This window comes from Fukomys damarensis, unplaced genomic scaffold (genome assembly GCF_012274545.1).
Source record: "Fukomys damarensis isolate Sample0158 unplaced genomic scaffold, DMR_v1.0_HiC HiC_scaffold_8, whole genome shotgun sequence".
NCBI classification, from domain to species: domain Eukaryota; kingdom Metazoa; phylum Chordata; class Mammalia; order Rodentia; family Bathyergidae; genus Fukomys; species Fukomys damarensis.
The window spans coordinates 6,169,333-6,188,946 of NW_022900920.1; the positions used below are offsets into that span (position 1 = coordinate 6,169,333).

Sequence of the window (19,614 nt, forward strand, 5' to 3'; positions counted from 1 at the left end):
AGCGGGAAAGACACTCTCAACACACAACTGATGACAAGCTGGTGCCCATGTGTAGGAAGGGCGATGTATCCCTTAGAGGTTTAAAAAAAAAGATATTTCAATAGAAATGCGGCATGAGATTGAATTCACAAAAGATACATGCCCAGCAACATTTTAAATATGTTCATTAGTCATCATGGAAGTGCAAAAATTAAAACCACATCAGACACCAGTAGACATGCCCCAGAATGGCTAGGATGAAGGAGGGGTCAGCCTGTGGGAACAGCTGGCTAGGGTGGAAGTTAAGGTGGAAAGTGATTTGGAAGATCTGGAGCTGAATAACCTAGAAATTCCATGAATGGGCCCAGGCCACAAGAAACACGTAACTGTGGTCACCATATAACAAGTATTGGAAGGCTCAAGACGGCAGCATTCACGGTAGCCAAAAGAGGGAATAAGATGCTGGTGGGGGGGATGAGAAGTGTGGTGTATTGATACCCTGAGGCAAAGAGGAGGGATGGTCACTGCCTGAGGCCACCAGGGTGGGGCTGGCCACATCCCACTGGGTGAAAAGCTCCTGCTGAAAAGCCACCTCAGCTACGGAAAGTCTGTGCACGGCCCATGTCTTCAGGGGCTGGTCTCTTAACTGCCATGTGGGTTTGGCCCACTGTGAAGAATCCACTTTAGCACTTTATGTAATTTTGTGTTGTACATTCTATTTCAACAATAAGCTTTTGAAATCGATTTCACTTTTGCAAACGTGAAGCTCTGACTTGAAGCCTTGAGCTCTACTGAGGAGAGCTGCCCATACAGAGGAACACAGGCCATCTGGGCCCCTCTGACTCCCTCTGCCAGCCACATTTCATGGGCAGTGGTAACCTAAGTGTGTATAGTGTCTGGTGTTGCTCAGAACTGTGAGATCATGAGAGCCACAATAGACGAGAGAAAGGAAAGCCTGGAGTGCACAGGTTGAAGTCATAATCTGACGACAGCTCATGGAAGCCTGAAGGCCCCTTCCTGCCTGGATGCGGGAGGGCCTCTTTTGGGGAATCATGGAGCAGAGAAGGACCAGAGGAAAGACCACTGTGGAATTTTTCACCTGTTTTGTTTGGGTCTGTGTGCACTTTAGGTCATGTAAATCCCATGTCTTACATAAGCAAATGCACAGAAAGGACAGTCTTCTGACGAGTCAGTGACTTCCTTGGGTCTCTGCTGCCCCCTTGTGGCAGTACTTAGTCACTCCCAGCAGGGCTGAATAACCTGCCCTTGCAGGGCAGCAAACACCCTGCTGTGACCACAGCTCCTGGGATCCGGGAAAAATAATGAGTGGCCTTGGGTCCTAACAGCCCCCATAACTTTTGTTATACACAGGCTTGGCAGAACCTCTGTGTCAGTGAGCAGCATTTCAACATCCTGAATGAGATTCCTCCCACATTCCGAGTCATCTTTCTGCACTACTCAAGAGACAGGCAAGCCTTTTTGGCCCTGATCCTCCTGGAAAGAGTGAGGCAGTTGTGGCTGTGGTGGGGACAGCTCTATGATCCAGTATGGATGGGCCTGGATGTCAAGGCCTGAGATCACCATTGAAGAAGAGCAAAGAGCGAAGGGCTGGCCAACCTGCCCGCAGTGACAGGAGACCCACATTGTGTCAACAGGGACTCTTGTGCTGCCTGTTTTAATTTCCAGTCTTGACGAGGTAGTACATGGCCTGGCTTCCCAGAATCCTGTCTGCCAAGGCACATGGTAGAAGGAGAGAGAGAGAGAGAGAGAGAGAGAGAGAGAGAGAGAGAGAGAGTATGCCTGTGGTGTATGAGGTTGCAGAATTGGCCTCCTCAAGCTTCTCTGAGACCCGAGAGCTTTGAGGTGCATCTCCTCTTGGAACTCACCTGTGACCCTGCACCTGTCAACAGGTCCCAACTATATGGTGCTGCCTACGAGAGACCTAAGTCCCCGCCTGTAGCCAAAGGGAAGGCACTACAAGCCAGCGGTGAGCTTGCCTATGAGTGGGGCTGTGCAGGTGCTGCGGGTGGGTGTAATGCTGATACACAGTGGGACCTCCCACTTCCAAAAGACAAACACCAACCTAGCAGCCATCCTTGGTGGGCATGGTGGACCCAGCCCTCCACACAGACCATGTGGACAGCTGAGCCCAGGCCCTACAAGGGAAATGAAGCACCATTTTCCCATGAGTACAAAGAAGGCACCCAAACTGGGGTTGTACCTGCAGTGTCTAAGGCCCCCTCTATTTACTCTTAGCCCTTCTTCATAGAGCTTTCCAGGCCCAAGCAGGGCCAGCAGCCTCACTTCTGGGGTCAGGCACTTGGGCTGTGGAGAAGCCCACCCCCAATGTACACTAATATCCCTACTTCCTCTCACTATTGCCTGCGGCTCTACTTTCAGCTCCATGGGGTTCATGAGTACTCCCATGTCTCCGCAGGCCATTGCAAAGTGATGCGGGTGGCTGTGAGCCCAGCTGCCTTCTCAGACCTGCTGGCCAAGGCCCAGGAGTTCTGGGAGCAGACCCAGGCCCAGGTGTACCAGGAGGACATAGCCCAGACTCCAAGCACTGTAAGGCCTGAGGCTCTGAGAGGCAGCCTTAGCCTGCCCCTCAGAGAACCAAGGACCCTAGGTGGGGTGAGGGCATGGGTCTCTGCCCAAACCTCCAGATGGACTAGGGTGGGGCAGTTCTTTTTTCATTTTTGGCCAGATTTTGACCCTTCAGTAGGGAGCTGAACTGAAACTGCTTTCTGGGGTACAGGTCAACCTGTTCTGGGGGCCTGGCCCACAGGTAGGACCCTCCATGGTACAAGCAGAAGAAATAGAAGGGAGCTAAGGGCTTTGGAGTGCCCTCCAGAGGGTGGGGTTGGGGAAGCAAGCAGCATGAAGCAGGCAGGGCCCACAGTGCACCTGCACAGGCCACATATACCCCACCCTGTCTCCAGGACCATTTGTGGAAGGGTAGGACCTTGGTCCTTTCCCTCCAGACTGCCAACCTGCTGACCTGGATGGGTCTCGTGGGATCCTGACTACAGGTTGCAGGTAGATTGGGACAGGACTCAGGCTGTGCGCCCACTGAAGAGAAAAGCCCCTATCTTCGAAGGCTCAGTAGTGTCCTGGAGCCTATGGAGGAGTACCTGAAGCCTATCTTCCCCCTGCTCAGCTCCCCTGACCTCAGGTATGGGCCTACCCCTGCCCTTTTTTTGTACCAGGGATCAAACTTGGGTCCTTGCACTTGCAAGGCAGGTGGTGGAACCACTGAGCAAAATCCCTGGCCCTGGGCCTACCTTTTAATCTCTACTGTGTGGAGCCCCCTTCCCAAAACCCAACAGGATCTGTGTGGTGGGGTAGGGTGCCACAGGAGTCCAGAGCTGTCCTCCAGGGATCTCAAAGCACCAGAGGCCCTAATGCTTGATTCTGGGGACCCCCATGCTCCCACCCCAAAGGGATAGTACGTGCTCAGGCAGGGCCTCTAGAGCCCATCGGACTCCTAGTCCACTGTGGCATGGAACCAGCAAGTCCCATCCGGTCCAGTCCTGACCCTTAGGTTTATTTGGGGGTGAAAAAGTGGCAGGGGCTGGGGTCGGAAGCATGCTTTGCTTGCAAAGCAGTAGGCTCAGTTCATACTGTGAAGTCATCTGGGTCGAAGAAGTGAGCTGTGCCATCATTGCCTTTGCAGGAATCAGGCCACCGTATGCTTTTCATTTTCTGTATTTTGCTTTTATAACTTGTACACATAGCTCTAACTTTCAGATTGCAGATGCCCACAGTTGTGCCTGACACCAGTAAATCAAAGGGCAAAGAAAAGGAAAGGAAAATATCCATCTTGCCAGGTGAGTGGCCTCAGGACACAACCACAGGACCACTATCCACTTGACTCACATCCACCCCACACCTAGGGTGGCTCATGTCGGGAAAGCTGAGGAGGTGAGGAACCAAGGGCAATGTCCATGCAAGCCAGTGCCAGAGCCACTGGCAAGACCTGCCAGACCCCCTCTGAGGTTCTCCAGTGTGTGGGCGGGGTGGGAGGCCTTGAAAAGCTCGTATGGCCTCTAACAACCCTGTCCTTTCTGGGTCAGTGTCAGTTCTCCACACAGCAGGGGAGCAGCAGTGCTAGGCCTGAGGGACAGAAGGCTCTGATGCTTTTAGAAAAAACAGTTGTTATTGCCCTGAGCTCAACCTGAGGCTGTCACAGGGGAGGCCAACACCCCTGCTGGCCATCTGCTGAGTGCTGGGTCCTGATCCTACTTTTAGTTCAGGTCCTATTATTTCTTACTTGCTTGGGATGAATGTTAGACTCTGTGCACAACATAACTAGGAAATGTGTCAAGGTTTTCTTTTCTTTACCTGGCACCTTCGCTTTTATAAAGCACTCTTTTAAAAGAACAATTTCATCTGTTAAATTTTTATTTGCCTGCTTTTCTGTTTTCCACAAAGAATTATTGAGCAGAGAATAAAGTGGATCATTAAGTATCTCTCCAGGAAAGAGCCTTGATTTCCAGAAGTGTCAAGTGCTTTTTCTCCAGTCAGCAGGCTACATGGCTAGGAGGCAGAGTGTCCCAAGAACTGTCAATTAAAATCAGACCTGAAGATGGAGGGTTTCAGGAATTATATGCAGTCACTAGGAAAACACTAGTTTCTCAATTTATACTCTATCGACAAGCCAGAGTGTCCTACCACTTGAGGCTGTATGAGTAAGCTAAGATTCTGCCCTAAAAGCTGCCAGTATCAAGATAAGAAAGGAGCTGAGGGACTGGGGATTTATCTCAGTGGTTCTGCCACCTGCCTCGCAAGTGCAATGGACCAGAGTTCGATCCCCAGTACCACCAAAAAAAAAAAAAAGGAGCTGAGGATAGAGCTCGGAGGTAGAATACAATGCATTGGGATTGGAGTCAATCTCCAGCATGGCAAAAGAAAAAAAAAAACTGATAGTGGTTTCAAGTAAACCTTTGGTTTATAAATAAAATCCAGTTAAGTGGCCCACCACTTAGCAGTAATTATGACTGCAAAAAGAGCAGATTCTCACAAGTCAGCCAGTGTCCTTGTCATAGCAGTCACCTAGAGAAGAAACTGAGTCACAAGGGCAATGCTGCCCTTCTTCCAAGGATCCCCTACAGGACCTGCTCTTAGGAAAATCCTCAGGAAGGGTGTTGTTTATTCTTTGAAAGGCATTTCCTGGTTAAAGGAGCCACGCCATTGCAGGTCAGTCCTCGGGAATCAGATGTCTAAAACAGGGCAACATCGATATGCGGACCGGGGCAAGACCTGGTGCCCCCTCGGGTGTAAGCTTGACCTCACACCATTGACACCAGTGCCCAGTCCAGGGGCCCTTGCATGACCTCAGGGACCACACCTCTCTGCAAGCTGGGCTGAGATCAGACTTTTCACATCTGCACATCGGTGGCTGACATGGTCAACCGAGTCAGGACTCCAGGGATGAAGCTGAGGCCCATGGAGTTTGCCCCATCTTCAGGAGCTTATGTTCTCGCCTGCTTACGCCGCTACTGTTGTTGTGTCCATAGTTCATCCTGAGACTGAGGACAGCGTGATCCTGATTGTGGACAGGCACCTTCTGGAGCTGCCACTGGAAGGCCTCTCTGTGCTCCGTGAGGGCGCCATCTCTTCTGTGTCACGAGAATTTTCTCTCCAGATGCTGTGGAATCGCCTCCATAAAGAGGACCTAGGTGAGAGCCACCTTTAGCCACATTGTTTCATCTTAAAATGAAAATGTTTAAATTACTTTTCAGATAAAAGAACATTAACTCTTATCCCAAAAAAGTGAGTAATGCTACAACACTTCCCTAGGCAGTTATTCAATCAAAGATAATTACAGATTTTAAAACCTAGGCACAGTTTATAGAATGCCTGCCCTGTGCTAGTGTTCTGAGGGGTTCACCCTGCGGTGAAGAACTTTAGCCCTGGCCTCTCCCTCACAGATGTTCCATGGAGGTCCTGGTGGCAATCGTGTTCCTAATTAGTCATTTACCTAGCCAGTGAGAAGCCAGAGGGAGAGCAGGGGGTCCTGGGTTAGGCCTCTGAGGTTTACAGCCAGAATTAGGGACAATCTTGCTCTGCTACCGGGTGCTGGTGTCCAACATGCCGGCTTGTAACAGTTCTCCAGGTTGTGCTCTGGGGATATGTGCAGTTTGGGGCATATATGTTGCACTCCAGTAAATATAAAATTAAATGAAAAATAAATAGATTGGAATTTGGCTACTATGGAAGATGAAGTTTTAACAAGAGCCAAATTTTCCCTTCCAATTTAAACAACTAAACGCCAGACAGAACATACCAAGTGGACACCAGGCGCGCAGAGCAACAATCCATCCCTGCGAGAGGAGAAACGAGTGGCAGCTCCACCGATGACCCACCAGGCTTCACGGAGAGCTTCCAGGCCCAAGCAGAGTCGGGAACAAGCAGGAGGAGCCCAGGGGTCTCTGTGGGTGGAGGAGACGCAGCTGAGCAACTGGGAAGGCAAAGTGAATGCAGTTAGAAGGGCAGGACACCCCGGAGAGACATCGAGGCATCGGTGCAGGGAGAGAGCTATAGACACCTGCAGAGGACCCACAGGCCAGCTGAGAGCTGAGTGACGCCAGGGAGTGAGGAAACCACCCTAGGTCAGGGAAAGAAATAAGCAACCGTGAAAATGGTAAAAGGGGGCAAATACTATCTAAGGCGTTTTCCTGTTTTTAAAAACTCTTAAAAACACTTTTGAGCACAAATTTAAAGCCAAAAAATAGTAACAATGGTGAATTTTTATAAAATATAAATGTAAAATGTATAATATAATTATGATTATATTAGATGCATATAATGTAGTGTATTACTTGAAGGTAGACTATAATGAATAAAAGATACAAACTATAAACCTCAAGCAACTATTAAAAACAAACGAACAAATAAATGTAAAAACTTCTAAGAGCTTATAGCTAGTACACCACTGAAGAGGATAAAATAGAGTCGGAAATACTCCTTCAATGTTCAGTGTCATTCGGCATTAGAGAAACACATTGACACCACGGTGGTATACTACCACACACCATGTAGGATGGCTAAAATTAAAAAGACTGGCCATTCCAAGTGCTGGCAAAGATGTAAAGAAACCATGCCTTCATGTACCACCAAGGGAGGGATACATGGCCGAACCACTGTGAAAACAGTGAGTATATTCCGTGGGTAAGCACCCAAAGGAAATGCTCACCACGATGTTGAAGAGACGTCCAAACACCCATATTTATTACAGTATTGCTCACAACAACCAGCAAACAGAATCAACTTGAGGGCCCATTGATGAAGGAATGGGTAAAGAAAAGATGACACATATCCAAAATGACATAAAGGTGTGACTGAAAAATCGTTTTTTAGAAAAATAATTACAGTAAGAGAGATATGGTCATTAATCTGCCTCAAGAGCCTCCCTCTTCTAGCACACTTATGCCATCATTCCTCCACTTTCTGAAGCAGTTCTGGAAGTCCTCTTTCACGAATCTCTTTAGTTGCACTTTCACGGCTACCCTGATGTCCTGAACCCATTCAAACTGTGTACCTTTTGACTCTGGGAAAGAGGCAGAAGTCACAGGGTACTAGATCCAATGAATAAAGTAGGCGAGGACTACCATAAAGTTTCTATTTGACAGAAGTTGCCACAGATGTTTGATCAGTGGGGCAATCAAAACAATACATTGAATGTTTAAAAATTATTACAGTTAAAGTCACATTTACATCAGTTCCCCCTCAGAATACTCCCCCTTACTTCAGACACACTTACCCCCTCACTCTTGGAAATGTGACTTTTAAAACTTGTAATAACATTTTAAAACGTGTAAATATTTACGGTGGTTTTTGATCACCCCCCTACCATTCAGTCATGAAAAAGACAAAACTGGGCTGGGGATATAGCTCAATTAGCAGAGGGCTTGCCCAGCATGCACAAGACCTTGGGTCCAATCCCTAACACTGATTTTGTTGTTGTTGTTGTTGTTGTTTAAAATGAAATTTTGGGGGTCGGGGATTTAGCTCAGTGGCCCCGCACCTGCCTGGCAACTGCAAGATCCTAAATTCAATGCCCAATACCCAAAAAAGAAAAGAAATTTTTAAGAAAATCTTGTCACTTGAGACCACATGGATGAATCTGGAGGGCACCATGGTGAGTGAAATAAGCAGGCACAGATAGTCAGATACCACATGATTTCACTCATATTTGGAATCTCAAAAATTCATCCCGAAAGTAAAGTACACAGGGTGGCTACCAGGAGGCATGAGCTGGCAGGAAGTTGAAGACACCTTGATCAGAGGATCCAAAACTTCAGCTATGGTTTACTGTGGTTAAAAATAGGTGATGGATTCCTGAAAGTTGCTGAGTAAATCTGAAGTGTTTTCATCACAAAGAAACCATGGGTGTGCGAGGTGCGCTGTCTTGGCTGGCTCAGCAGGGAGTCCCACACTGCACAGGTGTTTCACACCAGCCAGTTGCACACAGCAAACATGTGCAGTTTGTGTTCATCCATTTTTTAAAAAAATGAATCGATAAATTTAAATTTTTTAATAAAATGAATAAATAAAAAGATCAGCCATATCAAGTATTGCAAAGATATGGAGACTGAAGCTCCCACACACTGATGATAGAAATGACAATAGCAGACCCATTTGGGAAAACAGTTTGGAAGTTTCTTAGAAAGTTAAGCATAGTCCCACCAAGTGACCCAGCCATTCCACTGCCAGTGCTTACCCAAGCAACAAGGAAGCCCATGTCCACACAAAACCTCAATGCAGATGCTTGTAGTAACTTTTAAAATAATAGCCCAAGTCTGGAAACCACTAAAATTAAATGTCCAGAAGCTGTTTGGTGGTCATTGGAGTGTCTGTTTGAATGGATGAGACAAACACATGATGGTATATTTTTTAAATGGAATATTACTCAGCAAGTAAAAGGTAAAGGGAATGGGGATTGGTACCTGGAACAACTGGATGAACCTCAAAAGAATTATTCCAACAAGCTAAAAAAAGAGTATAAAGTAGATTTCATTTTTAGAGAATACTGGAAAATGCAAACTGATTTGTATTAGAAACCAGATAAGTAGTCTTCTGGGAGGGGTGAGGAGGAAGAGCATGGGGGAAGGGAGGATTGATCTGTCTCAGAGCTGCATGGAGGGTGGATTTCATCCTGACAGAGGAGCCATCAGAACTCAGCTCCCTCATCCGGGGTTCCCCAAAAATGTGGCCTCTGTGAAATGCAGACAGGCAGAGAGCCCAGACCCGTGCCTCCATTCTGTCGTCTGTGGAAGCCCTGGCCCAGATAGACAAAAAAGAAGTGAAAGAAATGAGGTTGGAGAAAAGAAGACTGCCTCTATTTGGGCACAAAGCTGTCTACGCAGAGCTTCAACAGGACGTTCAAGTCATGGAGACTGTTCAGTGTAGAAAGGCTGTAGGTTCCCATGCAGAAGAAATCAGCAGGGGCCTTGGGCTTGGCACACACACTGGTAAGTGCCTCATAGAGTATTTGAATGGTCAGTGGAGTGGGTGTGGGAGCCTGGAGACTGGTTCTTCTGGTCCTTTCTTGAGGGCTGTTCCAGCTCAAGCATTTGCATTTAAAAATGTATTGCCATTTTGACTCTACAGAATTTAAAGTCTGTTGTTCTCACTGTTTATTTATTTGAGAAATTCACAGAATATAAAATTAACTATCTGCTTTGTTTTGCCATACTAGAGATTAAACCTAGGACCTTTGCACCGAGCTTCATCCCCAGCTCTTTTTTAAAAAACATTTTTTGGTGGGGGTGGAAGAGACAGGGTCTCATTAAATTGTCAAGGCTGGGCTCAGACTTTCGATCCTCCTGCCCAAGAATAATCCCACACTAATCCCAGAGTACTGGGATTACAGGTGTGTTCCACCACACCCAACCTATAAAATTAATTTTTAAAGTGAACAATGCAGTGCCAGTTAATGAATTCACAATGTTGTGTAACCATCACCTCTGCCTTCTGCCAACACATCACCACTGCATTTTATTGTCTTCAACAGAAGGAAGTGTGAAAAAAGAGGGCAAAAGCAAAGATTTCAAGAAGAAAAGTCTGGCAAAGAAGGGAATGAAGGTAGGTGGACAGAGGGAGTGAGGGTCCTGGCTGCTCTGGGGCTCGTATCAGTGACACCTGTTACCTCTGGCAGAGCTATCAAGGCTGGTAGCCCAGCCCACGAGAGTAATGGCCATCATGGGCTCAGCTAGAGGTCAGCATCCTCTCTCAATAGTGGACAGAGGACACCTGATGTTTGTGTCTGTTGCTACAGGGCTCTACGGTCCGGATAATCCCATCAGACTGCATCATTGTCGACTCAGACAGCTTCAAGTGTATCCTTTGTTAGGCACTTGTAACTTCAAGACTCCCACCTCGTACCCCTGTTTGTCCTTAACTGAGACCCAGTTGTGGTGGATCCATTCGAGGAGGCCCAGGGCATAGGTGGGTGCTTCGTACGGCCCCTCAACAGCATATTCCAAGGCTGCTCATGCCGCCAGCTCCTCTTACAGCTGTGTGGAAATGAACTCCAGCTGGCCTCTGGTGCCCCTCTTCTGGGACTCTCCATCTAAATGAGTGCTGGCCCTTTGCTGCTGCAAATATTTTCATTTTTCTCTCTTTTTCTTTTACTGCACTGGTTTAGCAGTCTATCCACAAAGGGGAGGCATGCTAACATCCTGCTTGCACTAGCCCTGACTCCTGCCCTGGGGCTGTGGGGTGAGGAGACTCAGTTCCCCATCTCCTCACACCTCCCAGGAATTAAGCTGTGCCTTGTATCCCTCTAACTCTTCCTACAGAAATGCTGACTCCTGTCTCCATAATGCGGGAAATTTTGGAAAGATTCCGAGAAACATTCACTACGCAATGGGTGGGGCATCTGGGAAGTCAGCACTTTCCAAGGTTTGGATTCCGCTTTCCCACAGCCAGTGCCCAGGGTGCAAAAAGCACCTGACGCCCACCACAGCCACTTCCCATTCCTACCAGGTCTATCCCATGAAGCATCAGACACAGCACTGGATAGAGGGTGCTGTCATTACCCAACTATACAGATAGGGCCAGAGCCCCAGGGTCACGTAGCAGGACAGAGTTCAGTAGCACAGTCTGCTGCTAGATGACTGACCTTGGTTCCAAGACCAAGTCCAGACACACTGATGAGTGGCCAGTCATGAAGGAGGGCTGCAGGCAGGGGGGACAGGCTGATCCATGTCACAGGCCCCCACATACATCCCTGTCCTTTGTGTGGGTGGGGTTGGAGAGGTGCATGCTGAGGTAGGGTGTACAAGCGAAGGCATCAGTAGGGTGTGTGCAGAGTAGGGTTGCTGAGGGTGGAACGTGAAAGGTAGGGGCTCCAGTCTGGTCACTACCTCCTGTATCAGAGGTAGGTGCTTGTTGGTGCCTCCAGAATTTTGTTGTGCTTGGCTTTTAGGGAAGCTCCTTCTAGTATTTTCCAGAGTCAGTGTCATTCAATGAGATGTATTTATTCCTGGAGAGAAATCTGTTCTTGGGGAGAATCTATCAGAGAGAGGCCAACTGTGGGCATTGGGAAACAAAAATAGGTTGGCTTTCAGGGCAGGATTTGGAGTGGCTTGTAGACATGGGGGACATCTGATTTAAGAATCCGCCCTGAGGTGGTGCATCATCTGCTGCCTTTCATCCCGTGCAGCCAGGCTGAGTGGGAGCAGGTTCTGGGCAGCTGCAAAGGCTTCTTCTTCTATGGGATGGAGAGCTTCCTGTCGCATATATTGGTGGAGAGACTGGTTGCCATGAATCTGCAAGGTGAGTTTCCCTCTCTTCATAGCCAGGCTTTGCCAGAATCTCTGGGTGCAAGGCAAATCCATTGGGAAGCAGTGCAGCCATCACCATCAAATAGAAGCACCAAAGCCTGAGTTGTTTTAGGAAGGCACAGATCCCACCTTCACCCCATCCTCTGGCCTTCTCCATTTCTCAGAGGGCTCCACTTTGGATTTCTAGACCTGGCAAGTGAGGGTCAAGCATCAGGATGGTTCAGGCCACAACCTCTACCTTCCTGATAAAGTACTGGGAAACGAGGTAGAGGTAGAGCCAGGGCCTCTTTACAAGCTTAACTTCAAGGGAGATGGTGCATGAAGGAGGAGGAAGCACAGGTGCCTGCTGTCCCCACTAGGCCCATCCTTATATGGCTGGACATCCTGGCCATAAAAACGCCCTGAAGTCCATCTCAGCCAGGCCTCTTAGTAGTTGGACAGCCATTCTCTATGTATCTGTAGGGGCTCCTGTAGTCATTTTGGACTCTGGAACCTGTTTCAGTGGGCACACCTAATCTGGGTAACCAAGCTTTATGTGCTCAGAACTGCCCCCACATCTCAGAAACCTTCATTCACCCAGAAACCTAGGGTGCTCGGACAACAATCCAACCCCTCAAGTAGCCCATTTAGGGGTACAGTGACTCCAGCTGGTCCCACCTGTGGCTAGCTCACCCCTCCCCAAATGAACCTCATTCCCCTCCTCAAGAAATGCCACAAGCTTCCCAGTGAGGTGGGGCAGCTGACATTCCCCAGGCCTCAGAGTGGGCTTTCCCCAACTTCCTGCCGCCTGGGCTGTCTGTGCTCAGTGGGTCCCTGAAAAGAGGCTGTTGCATGACAAGTTTGATTGGTCGGGGTTTTCCACACTTCCCATGGCACTCTGGTGCACAGGGCAATAGCTGCTCAGCTGGCCCTTGTGGTGTCCTGCAGAGTGCCAGATGATGATCCTGCTTGACCTAATGCGCTCCTACAAGAGCCTGCAGTGGCAGATGAAGACCTCAGACAGCAAGAGGTACCTGGAGGAGAAGCAGCCTGAGAGCCCAGTGGGGAGTACGGGGACAGCAGGGGCAGTGTTCTGCTCCTCCACTGAAGAGTCCCATGAGAATCAAGGCCATGCGCTCAAGGCAGTCTTGGGGGTGGGGATAATGCCCTTGGGTCGATGAGGACCTGGAAGGGGTGCAGAGGGCAGGGACTGGGTCAACGAGGACAGGAAAGGGTCTAGTGAGGTGAGGCCGGGAGGGGGCAGGGCCTGGTGTGGAAGGATAGGAAGAGGGCAGGGCCTGGGTCTTCAAGACTAGAAAGGGCACAGATGCTTGGGTCAGTGAGGACCCCTGAGGGGCTGCTATAGCAGTACAGGAGTTTGTGAGCCTGGCTGGAGCTTTAGGATCTGCTGGACTTGGGTACTGGGCTAGAGGGGCAGCAATGGAGAGGTCACCTCAGCTTCAGGGCTCCCCAACACCCACACACTGCAGGACCATGGGTCCCCTGGTCATGGTGCCAGCTTTCCCTGCAGACTCTGTCTCAGGGCTCAAAGCTGCCAGATGTATTTGAAAGCACTCAAAAATGCTGTTGCTTGTTAAGTTGCACAGAGCTTTGCAGCTGTTTATTTTAGAACTGTAAAAGCATCGGGCCAGACATGCATTCCAGCAGCTGGTGCAGTTTGGGATGTAGGTAAGTGGGGCCGGCTCGTCCTGGACCCCTTGGTGCCAGCCTATGGGTGTTGGATCCCCACAGCTTATTACAGCAGTCCTTGAAGAAGCCCATTGAGACAGCCATCTTCCTGAGCCTGGTGGGGGTCCAGAGCATCACAGCCAACCAGTGGCCCACACGAATGCAGGACAATGCTCTGCGGGCCAGCATCCTGTGGGAAAGTGAGTGGACACCTGAGCCTGTCCCAACGCCTTCTGGGCTCCTCCCCAGAAGCCTGCCAAGGGTGTCCCTTACCCATCTGAAAGACTTTCCTTTCCTAGACCTGTTAGCAGTTGGCAAGCCAATTGGGAGGACAGTCCGTCTTCTCCAGAAGATGGGAAGTAATGAAATGGTAAACCAAGGTAAGGTACAGACTGTTCATCTTTGCTGCCCTCCTTTAGCACTGTAGTTGGTATCTTCCTGCTACCATCCCAAATGGGAACCTCAGAGACACATGACATTCCCAAAGTCCTACAGAGACAGGGTGTCCTTGCTTCTGTTGAGAAACAAAGGGATTTGAAGGCATGAACTTGGCCAAGGACCAAGAGGAGAGAGCACTGCCCTTGTCCAGATTGTCTGAATAACCTCTTGGGTGACCATAAGCTGAAGAAGAGGGAAGGCAGCCCAGCCTTCAACAAAGAATGGCAGCAATGAGGTCTGGCTCCATAAACCTTTAGGGAAAAATGTATCAGCCATTAGAGCTGCTAACTCCTCCTAAACAGTTCAAGTACCCAAATTCTAAAGGCTCAGGTGTGCTTTTTGGGAATAGATGGAAAAGCTCAAGTAACACCCGTACTTCATTTCTCTGCTAAAGAGAAGACTTTTGGGATTTGGGCCACATAAGCCAGGCAGCCTGCAAGCCACAGTATGCTAGCTGGGTCACCCTGGACATGGCAGGTAATCCCCAGCCAAGAAGAAAAAACTCTAGGAAAACAAATCACCAGGTTGAGAGTTTTGTCCTATGGGAGTCATAGTGATCAGACTGTTTGATGTTTGCTGTCTGTCCCCCCTAAAGCCCTAACAGCCTCCAGCCTCCTGGGGAAAAGTCTCTGATAAGGGCATAGGATGGGACCTGTCCTCATAGACAAGACAAAACCCATCCACTCATCCTTCAGAGCAAACAGAATCTCAGTGCTAAGATGTGGCAAGAGCAGAAGAGAACAGAATCCAGATAAATTCCATGTGTGAATGCCAGTATAAAAATCAGATAGGACACTAGCTATTAGCATTTAGAGCTACATTGAGGGGATAATCTATAACTAAGAAAGACTTATCCTAGGTGCCTACAGTGTAGGTGCCAAAAACTAAGTGCTTGTTGAGTGAATGAGTGAGTTGAGTGAGTGGATGCGGAGAGGAGAGAGCAAATGAGTTACTAGGTGCCAGAAAGGTGGGTGAGGGTGGGTAATGTTAGTTCTCCTTCATAAGAAACAAGAAACACAACCCTGAAATGGACACCACCGCAGAGTGCCTTGCTGGTATGAGGAGCACATTACTTTGCAGTAAAATAGAGGGGAGAGCAGGACCGTGCCGCTGCGTGACCACCACCGCTTCATCTTGACCTACAAGTTCTGGCAAAGACAAAGGGAGACATGAACCTAAAACAACACACGTTGAAAAAGAAGGAACCAGTGATGCTTGTCCTCGTGGGCTGTCCTGCCCAGAGCAGGGGCATGGCTGAGGGTGCAGAGAGAGCATGAGGCCAGCCTCAGGATTCTAGAAGAGCCTTCCCTGAGCAGCTCCTGGGCCAGGGTGTGGGGAGGGAGGTGGGTGGGATACACCCAGCTCTCTGTGGCTGGCAGCTTCCTGTTCAGGGTCGCATCTCTACACTTTCAGGGGCAGTGGGGAAGAGTAGAGGTAGTGGGCGGCGCCTCCACAGTTGGATTCTACTCAGCCTTTTGGGAGACCTCAGGGTCCCCTGGATCAGGAGCATTGTCCATCTGCCTCATGCTCTAGCCCTTTCAGGGGCTGGACATCCTGATGGGGCCCAAACATGCTGCCTCCAGTGATCTTGGGGTTCACAGGTTCCCATCCCATCCTCTGCAGATGAGAAACCGCGAACTTCTAAGAGAAAGCTGACGTTCTTCCAGCCACAGCCCCGAAGTGAGGAGACCCTCCCCATCGCCCTCAACTTGGTCCTGTATGGATTGCCACACCAAGCCATAGGGTGACATCCACCTGGGCTTGATTCTGGACAGCTGCAGGTGTCAGCATTTTCCTCCAGGGCCACTGTCAGTGCTCTGTCTCTCTGAGAACTCCTCTTCCTCGCCCTGGGGCCCTCTCCAGCTCTGGGCACAGCCCGGCCTCTGTCTCCACCTCATGGTCCTGAACAGACAGCTGATGTCAGGGCAAGCACCTTCTGCTACTACTCGGCTTCCTGAACAAGAAAAACTGTCATACCACAAATTCGTTTTTGGTTTAAGTGTTTTAGTAAACAACAAACACAAATCTGTCGTGTGTTTTCTGGGACCCCATGCACCAGTGATGGAAGTCCTAGCAATCCCACACTGAGGGGCCCCTAGCCAGCACCCTAGCCACAAACACCAGTACCTTCTTGCTCTGTCAAAACTGAAAAGAGGATGCTGCCTGTGTGAAAGTGACCTGCCCAGCATTTACAGCCAGGATGGAAGAGAGCTTACACCCAGCTATGTGACTGCCTCCACAGCACACAGCACAGGGCTCTTCCAGGGAGATTCCTGGAACAAGGAAGGCTCCTGATGCTGGGTGTCAGCAAGTTATTTTTTGTTTGTTTGTTTTTGGTACCGGGAGTCAAACTCAGGTCCTTATGCTTGCATGGCAGGTGGTGGAACCACTGAGCTAAATCCCTGGCCCTATGCCAGCAAGTAATTTAAAGAGATGCTTTTCTACTTTAAAAATATGTACATTTTTGCTCTCTGTAGGCTGTTGCTACCAAGGCTCTAGGGAAGAAATTCATTTTTAAGTGATCCTTCTAAATTTTCAAAAATTTTCTCCCACATGACCAGAGGATCAAGTGTGGCCATAGATAGAACTGGTTCTCGCGGGCCCTGGATAACCCCTACCAAACCATGGGGCTGCAGAGTTGAGTTGTGGAATCCTTCTCACCCATTCAGTGGTCTTCTGGCTAGGACAAGGAGAAGGTACAGAAGAGTTCCAGAGGGCTGAGCTCTAAGCCATAGTGTGCTCTGCCTGCAATCTCCTTGTTCTTTCCCTTGTTAGAGACCCAAGGTTGGACTATTATTCCATTTTGGTTGCTAATAATACAACTCAACAGACTGGGTGAGTTAGAAAAATGGAGGTTTGTTTTGGCTCTGAGCTCTGGAGGCTCAAGAGACGATGTCTGGCAATGGCTTCTTGCTGGTACAGTCCCCAGGTGGTACAAGGCGTGTCATGGCAAGACATACAGACCATGTGTGTCTCCTCTGGACTCTGTCCCTCTTCTTACGAAACCATGAGGATTTCTGGGGACTCCTCCTTGATGACCTTATTTAATCTTAATCACCTCCTGAAGCCTCATCCCCAAACACTATGAGATTAGTATTCCCCCTTGGTACCTCACACTGGGGCTGAAATTTTAGCACATGTGCCCTTAGGAAACATTCAGACCATATCCGGATCTCAGCACTGGGGCCATTTCTTCATTCTGTGATGAGAAACAAAAAAGTTCAGGTCATGTGAGGAGAAAAATCACTGCCCTTTGTCCTGATCCTTTGTGGGTTTGGAGCTGTTTGTCACTGCAATGTCAGTGTCACGTGGGCAGCATGGGAAAAAGGCAGCAGAGGGAAGGAAGCGGTCTGAGGGGACCCCTCCTGCTAGACCCTAACACCCAGTTCAGTGGTCCTGCCCTCAGCCCTCTGCTTGGCACTAACACTTTTAGATAAGTGCCAAGACTCCCTGGGTCCTGACGTGTCCAAAAAACAGCACAAATTAAAATCATGCTGAAATACTGATACGTACCTATTAAAACAGTAAGTAAAAAATATAGTGCATAGATAGCACCTAATGCCAGTGAAGACCAAGGCAGACTTGTGTACCCTTTTGGGAATGCGAAGTGGTACAGCCACTCAGGACAAGTTTTGCAATTTCTCATGACCCAAAACCTGCACCTGCCCACAACCTGGCAATCTCACCCTGAGCTATTGACCCCATGGAAACAGAAATATGTTGGCACAATGCACATACATAAATACTCATAACAGCTTTGCTCATAACAGCAAAATACTGGAAAGAGCGAAGCTCAGACGTTCTCCAATGAGTGAAAGAGGAAATCCGGATATGTTTATTCAGTGTAGCACCACTGTATTATTACCTTTTCATCACTATGACAAAGTCACCTGAGATAACTTCTAAAAGGAAAAGGGTTATCTTGCTCACAGTTTGAGGGAATTTCAGCTCATGATCAATTGACCCCATTGCTTTTGGGCCTGTGGCAAAGCAGCATATAATGGCAGAAGCATATAGTGGAGTGAAACCACCCCTTTCAGGAAGCAAAAAAAAAAAATTAAAAAGAAAAAGGAATGAGGTTTAGGTCCAGGGTCTGGAAAACCTCTTTGAGGGACTGACCCCAGTGACCTAAGACCTCACACTGGGCCCCACCTCCTAAAGGTTCCACCACCTCCTCCTAACAGTGCCTTCTTGAGGACCAAGCCTTTAACGCGTTTCTTTGGGGAACATCTCAAATCCAAGCTGTAGCAACCATTCAGCAATAAAAACAAATGAACTCTTAATACAACAACCTAGATGGACCTCAAGGGTCCCTGCTGAGTAATAAAAGCCAGTATAAAAAGTTACATATTGTTACAGGACAGGGATGGGCTGACGGCAGCAGGAGGGAGCCTGTGATGGCCCCGATTTGTATGTTGATTGTGGCTGTGATACATATCTGTATAAAAGAGATGGATTGCTAAGCTGCACCCATGCATGTGTGCACACACACATGCACACAGATGAATACCTGTAAACATGGCCATGACAGAATGTGGTCTACAGTGTTGCTCACTAATGTCTTCAAACAGTATCAGACTCCTGATTTTGCTATTTACTACAGCTATGAAAAATGTCAGCAGAGGGGACCACGAGGGAAGAGCCCACGGTGCTACATCAGTAGTCACCTCTTATCTTCAGGGGATGCATTCGAAGATGCTTCCCCTCCCACCCTTGTATGCCTGCAATTGCAGATGGTGCTGAGCTCTGTGTATACTACTTTCTGCCATGAGTCTATAGTGTTGCCACATGGTAAGAGTTAACCTTCCATGTTTCATTCCCTGGTGTGTCCTCTACCTTACTGCTTTTGCACAGCGGAGCCATTAATAAATAAAACAAGGGTCATCTGAACACAAGCACTGTGATACCAGAAGAGTGAGATGATGACCAAGACAAGGACCAAGGACTAGCAGGCAGGTTGCACGTACACTGTCAAAGGGATGATTTGCAACTCTGTGCGATTCAATTTAAAATTTGTGAATTAGTTTCTCATTCTTTATGGCTAAGTAGTACTCCATTTTATTTTTTAAAAAATACACATCTTTTTTATCCAGTCTCCAGTTGATGAAAATTGGACTGTTTCCAAGTATTATCTATTACAAACTGGTGCTATACACATGGGTGAGCATATATCACTGTGGAATGATTCTTTTAATTCTTTGGGGAAGATACCCAGCAGAGGGATGGCCGGGTCAAATGGAACTTCTAATCCTAGTTGTTTGAGGTATCTCCATATTGATTTCCACAGTGGTTGCACCAGTCTGCCCTCCCACCAATAGTGGAGAAGGGTTCCTATCTCCCCACAATCCTGCCAGCATTTATTATTGGTTGATTACTTGATAGCAGCCATTCTTTCTAGGGTGAGGTGAAATCTCAGCATTGTATTCATCTGCATCTCTCAAATGACCAGTGATGTTGAACATTTTTTCATATGTTTATTTGTTGCTTTTACATCTTTCTTTGTCTGAAAAATGTATATTCATTTCAGATGCCCATTTTTGGATTGGGTCTTTATACTTGCCGGGTCTGATATTTTTGAGTTCTTTATATATTCTAGATAGAAGACCTTTGTCTAAAGAAGAGCTGGTAAAAAAATTTCCCCATTGTGGGTTGTCTCTTAGATATTAATAGCTAAGTGAATTCACAGTGAGGCCATACTCTTAAGTGAAATTAATGTCACACATCTGTAAATACCAAA

The 19,614-nt window shown here is 48.2% G+C and overlaps 1 protein-coding gene across 8 annotated transcripts in view; it reads left to right on the top strand.

Moving 5' to 3' along the window:
* Positions 1–16,059, top strand: part of Cfap46 (cilia and flagella associated protein 46) — a 126,267-nt gene extending 110,208 nt beyond the window's left edge. For 3 of the 8 annotated variants that reach the window (XM_010620262.3, XM_010620278.3, XM_019207047.2), the window contains 15 exons: positions 1,351–1,448; positions 1,890–1,966; positions 2,417–2,547; positions 3,012–3,154; positions 3,730–3,809; positions 5,499–5,660; positions 9,998–10,068; positions 10,262–10,322; positions 10,396–10,431; positions 10,785–10,887; positions 11,651–11,763; positions 12,699–12,780; positions 13,503–13,639; positions 13,724–13,819; positions 15,501–16,059. In XM_010620262.3, the coding sequence (XP_010618564.1) occupies positions 1,351–1,448; positions 1,890–1,966; positions 2,417–2,547; positions 3,012–3,154; positions 3,730–3,809; positions 5,499–5,660; positions 9,998–10,068; positions 10,262–10,322; positions 10,396–10,431; positions 10,785–10,887; positions 11,651–11,763; positions 12,699–12,780; positions 13,503–13,639; positions 13,724–13,819; positions 15,501–15,625 (1,515 nt within the window). In that variant the 3' untranslated portion in view covers positions 15,626–16,059. Of the gene's footprint in view, positions 1–1,350; positions 1,449–1,889; positions 1,967–2,416; positions 2,548–2,963; positions 3,155–3,729; positions 3,810–5,498; positions 5,661–6,257; positions 6,632–9,997; positions 10,069–10,261; positions 10,323–10,395; positions 10,432–10,784; positions 10,888–11,650; positions 11,764–12,698; positions 12,781–13,502; positions 13,640–13,723; positions 13,820–15,500 lie in introns of those variants that run through there. The other 5 variants (XM_010620274.3, XM_010620309.3, XM_010620286.3 and 2 more) reach the window with 4 other exon arrangements.
* Positions 16,060–19,614: the final 3,555 nt, after the last annotated feature.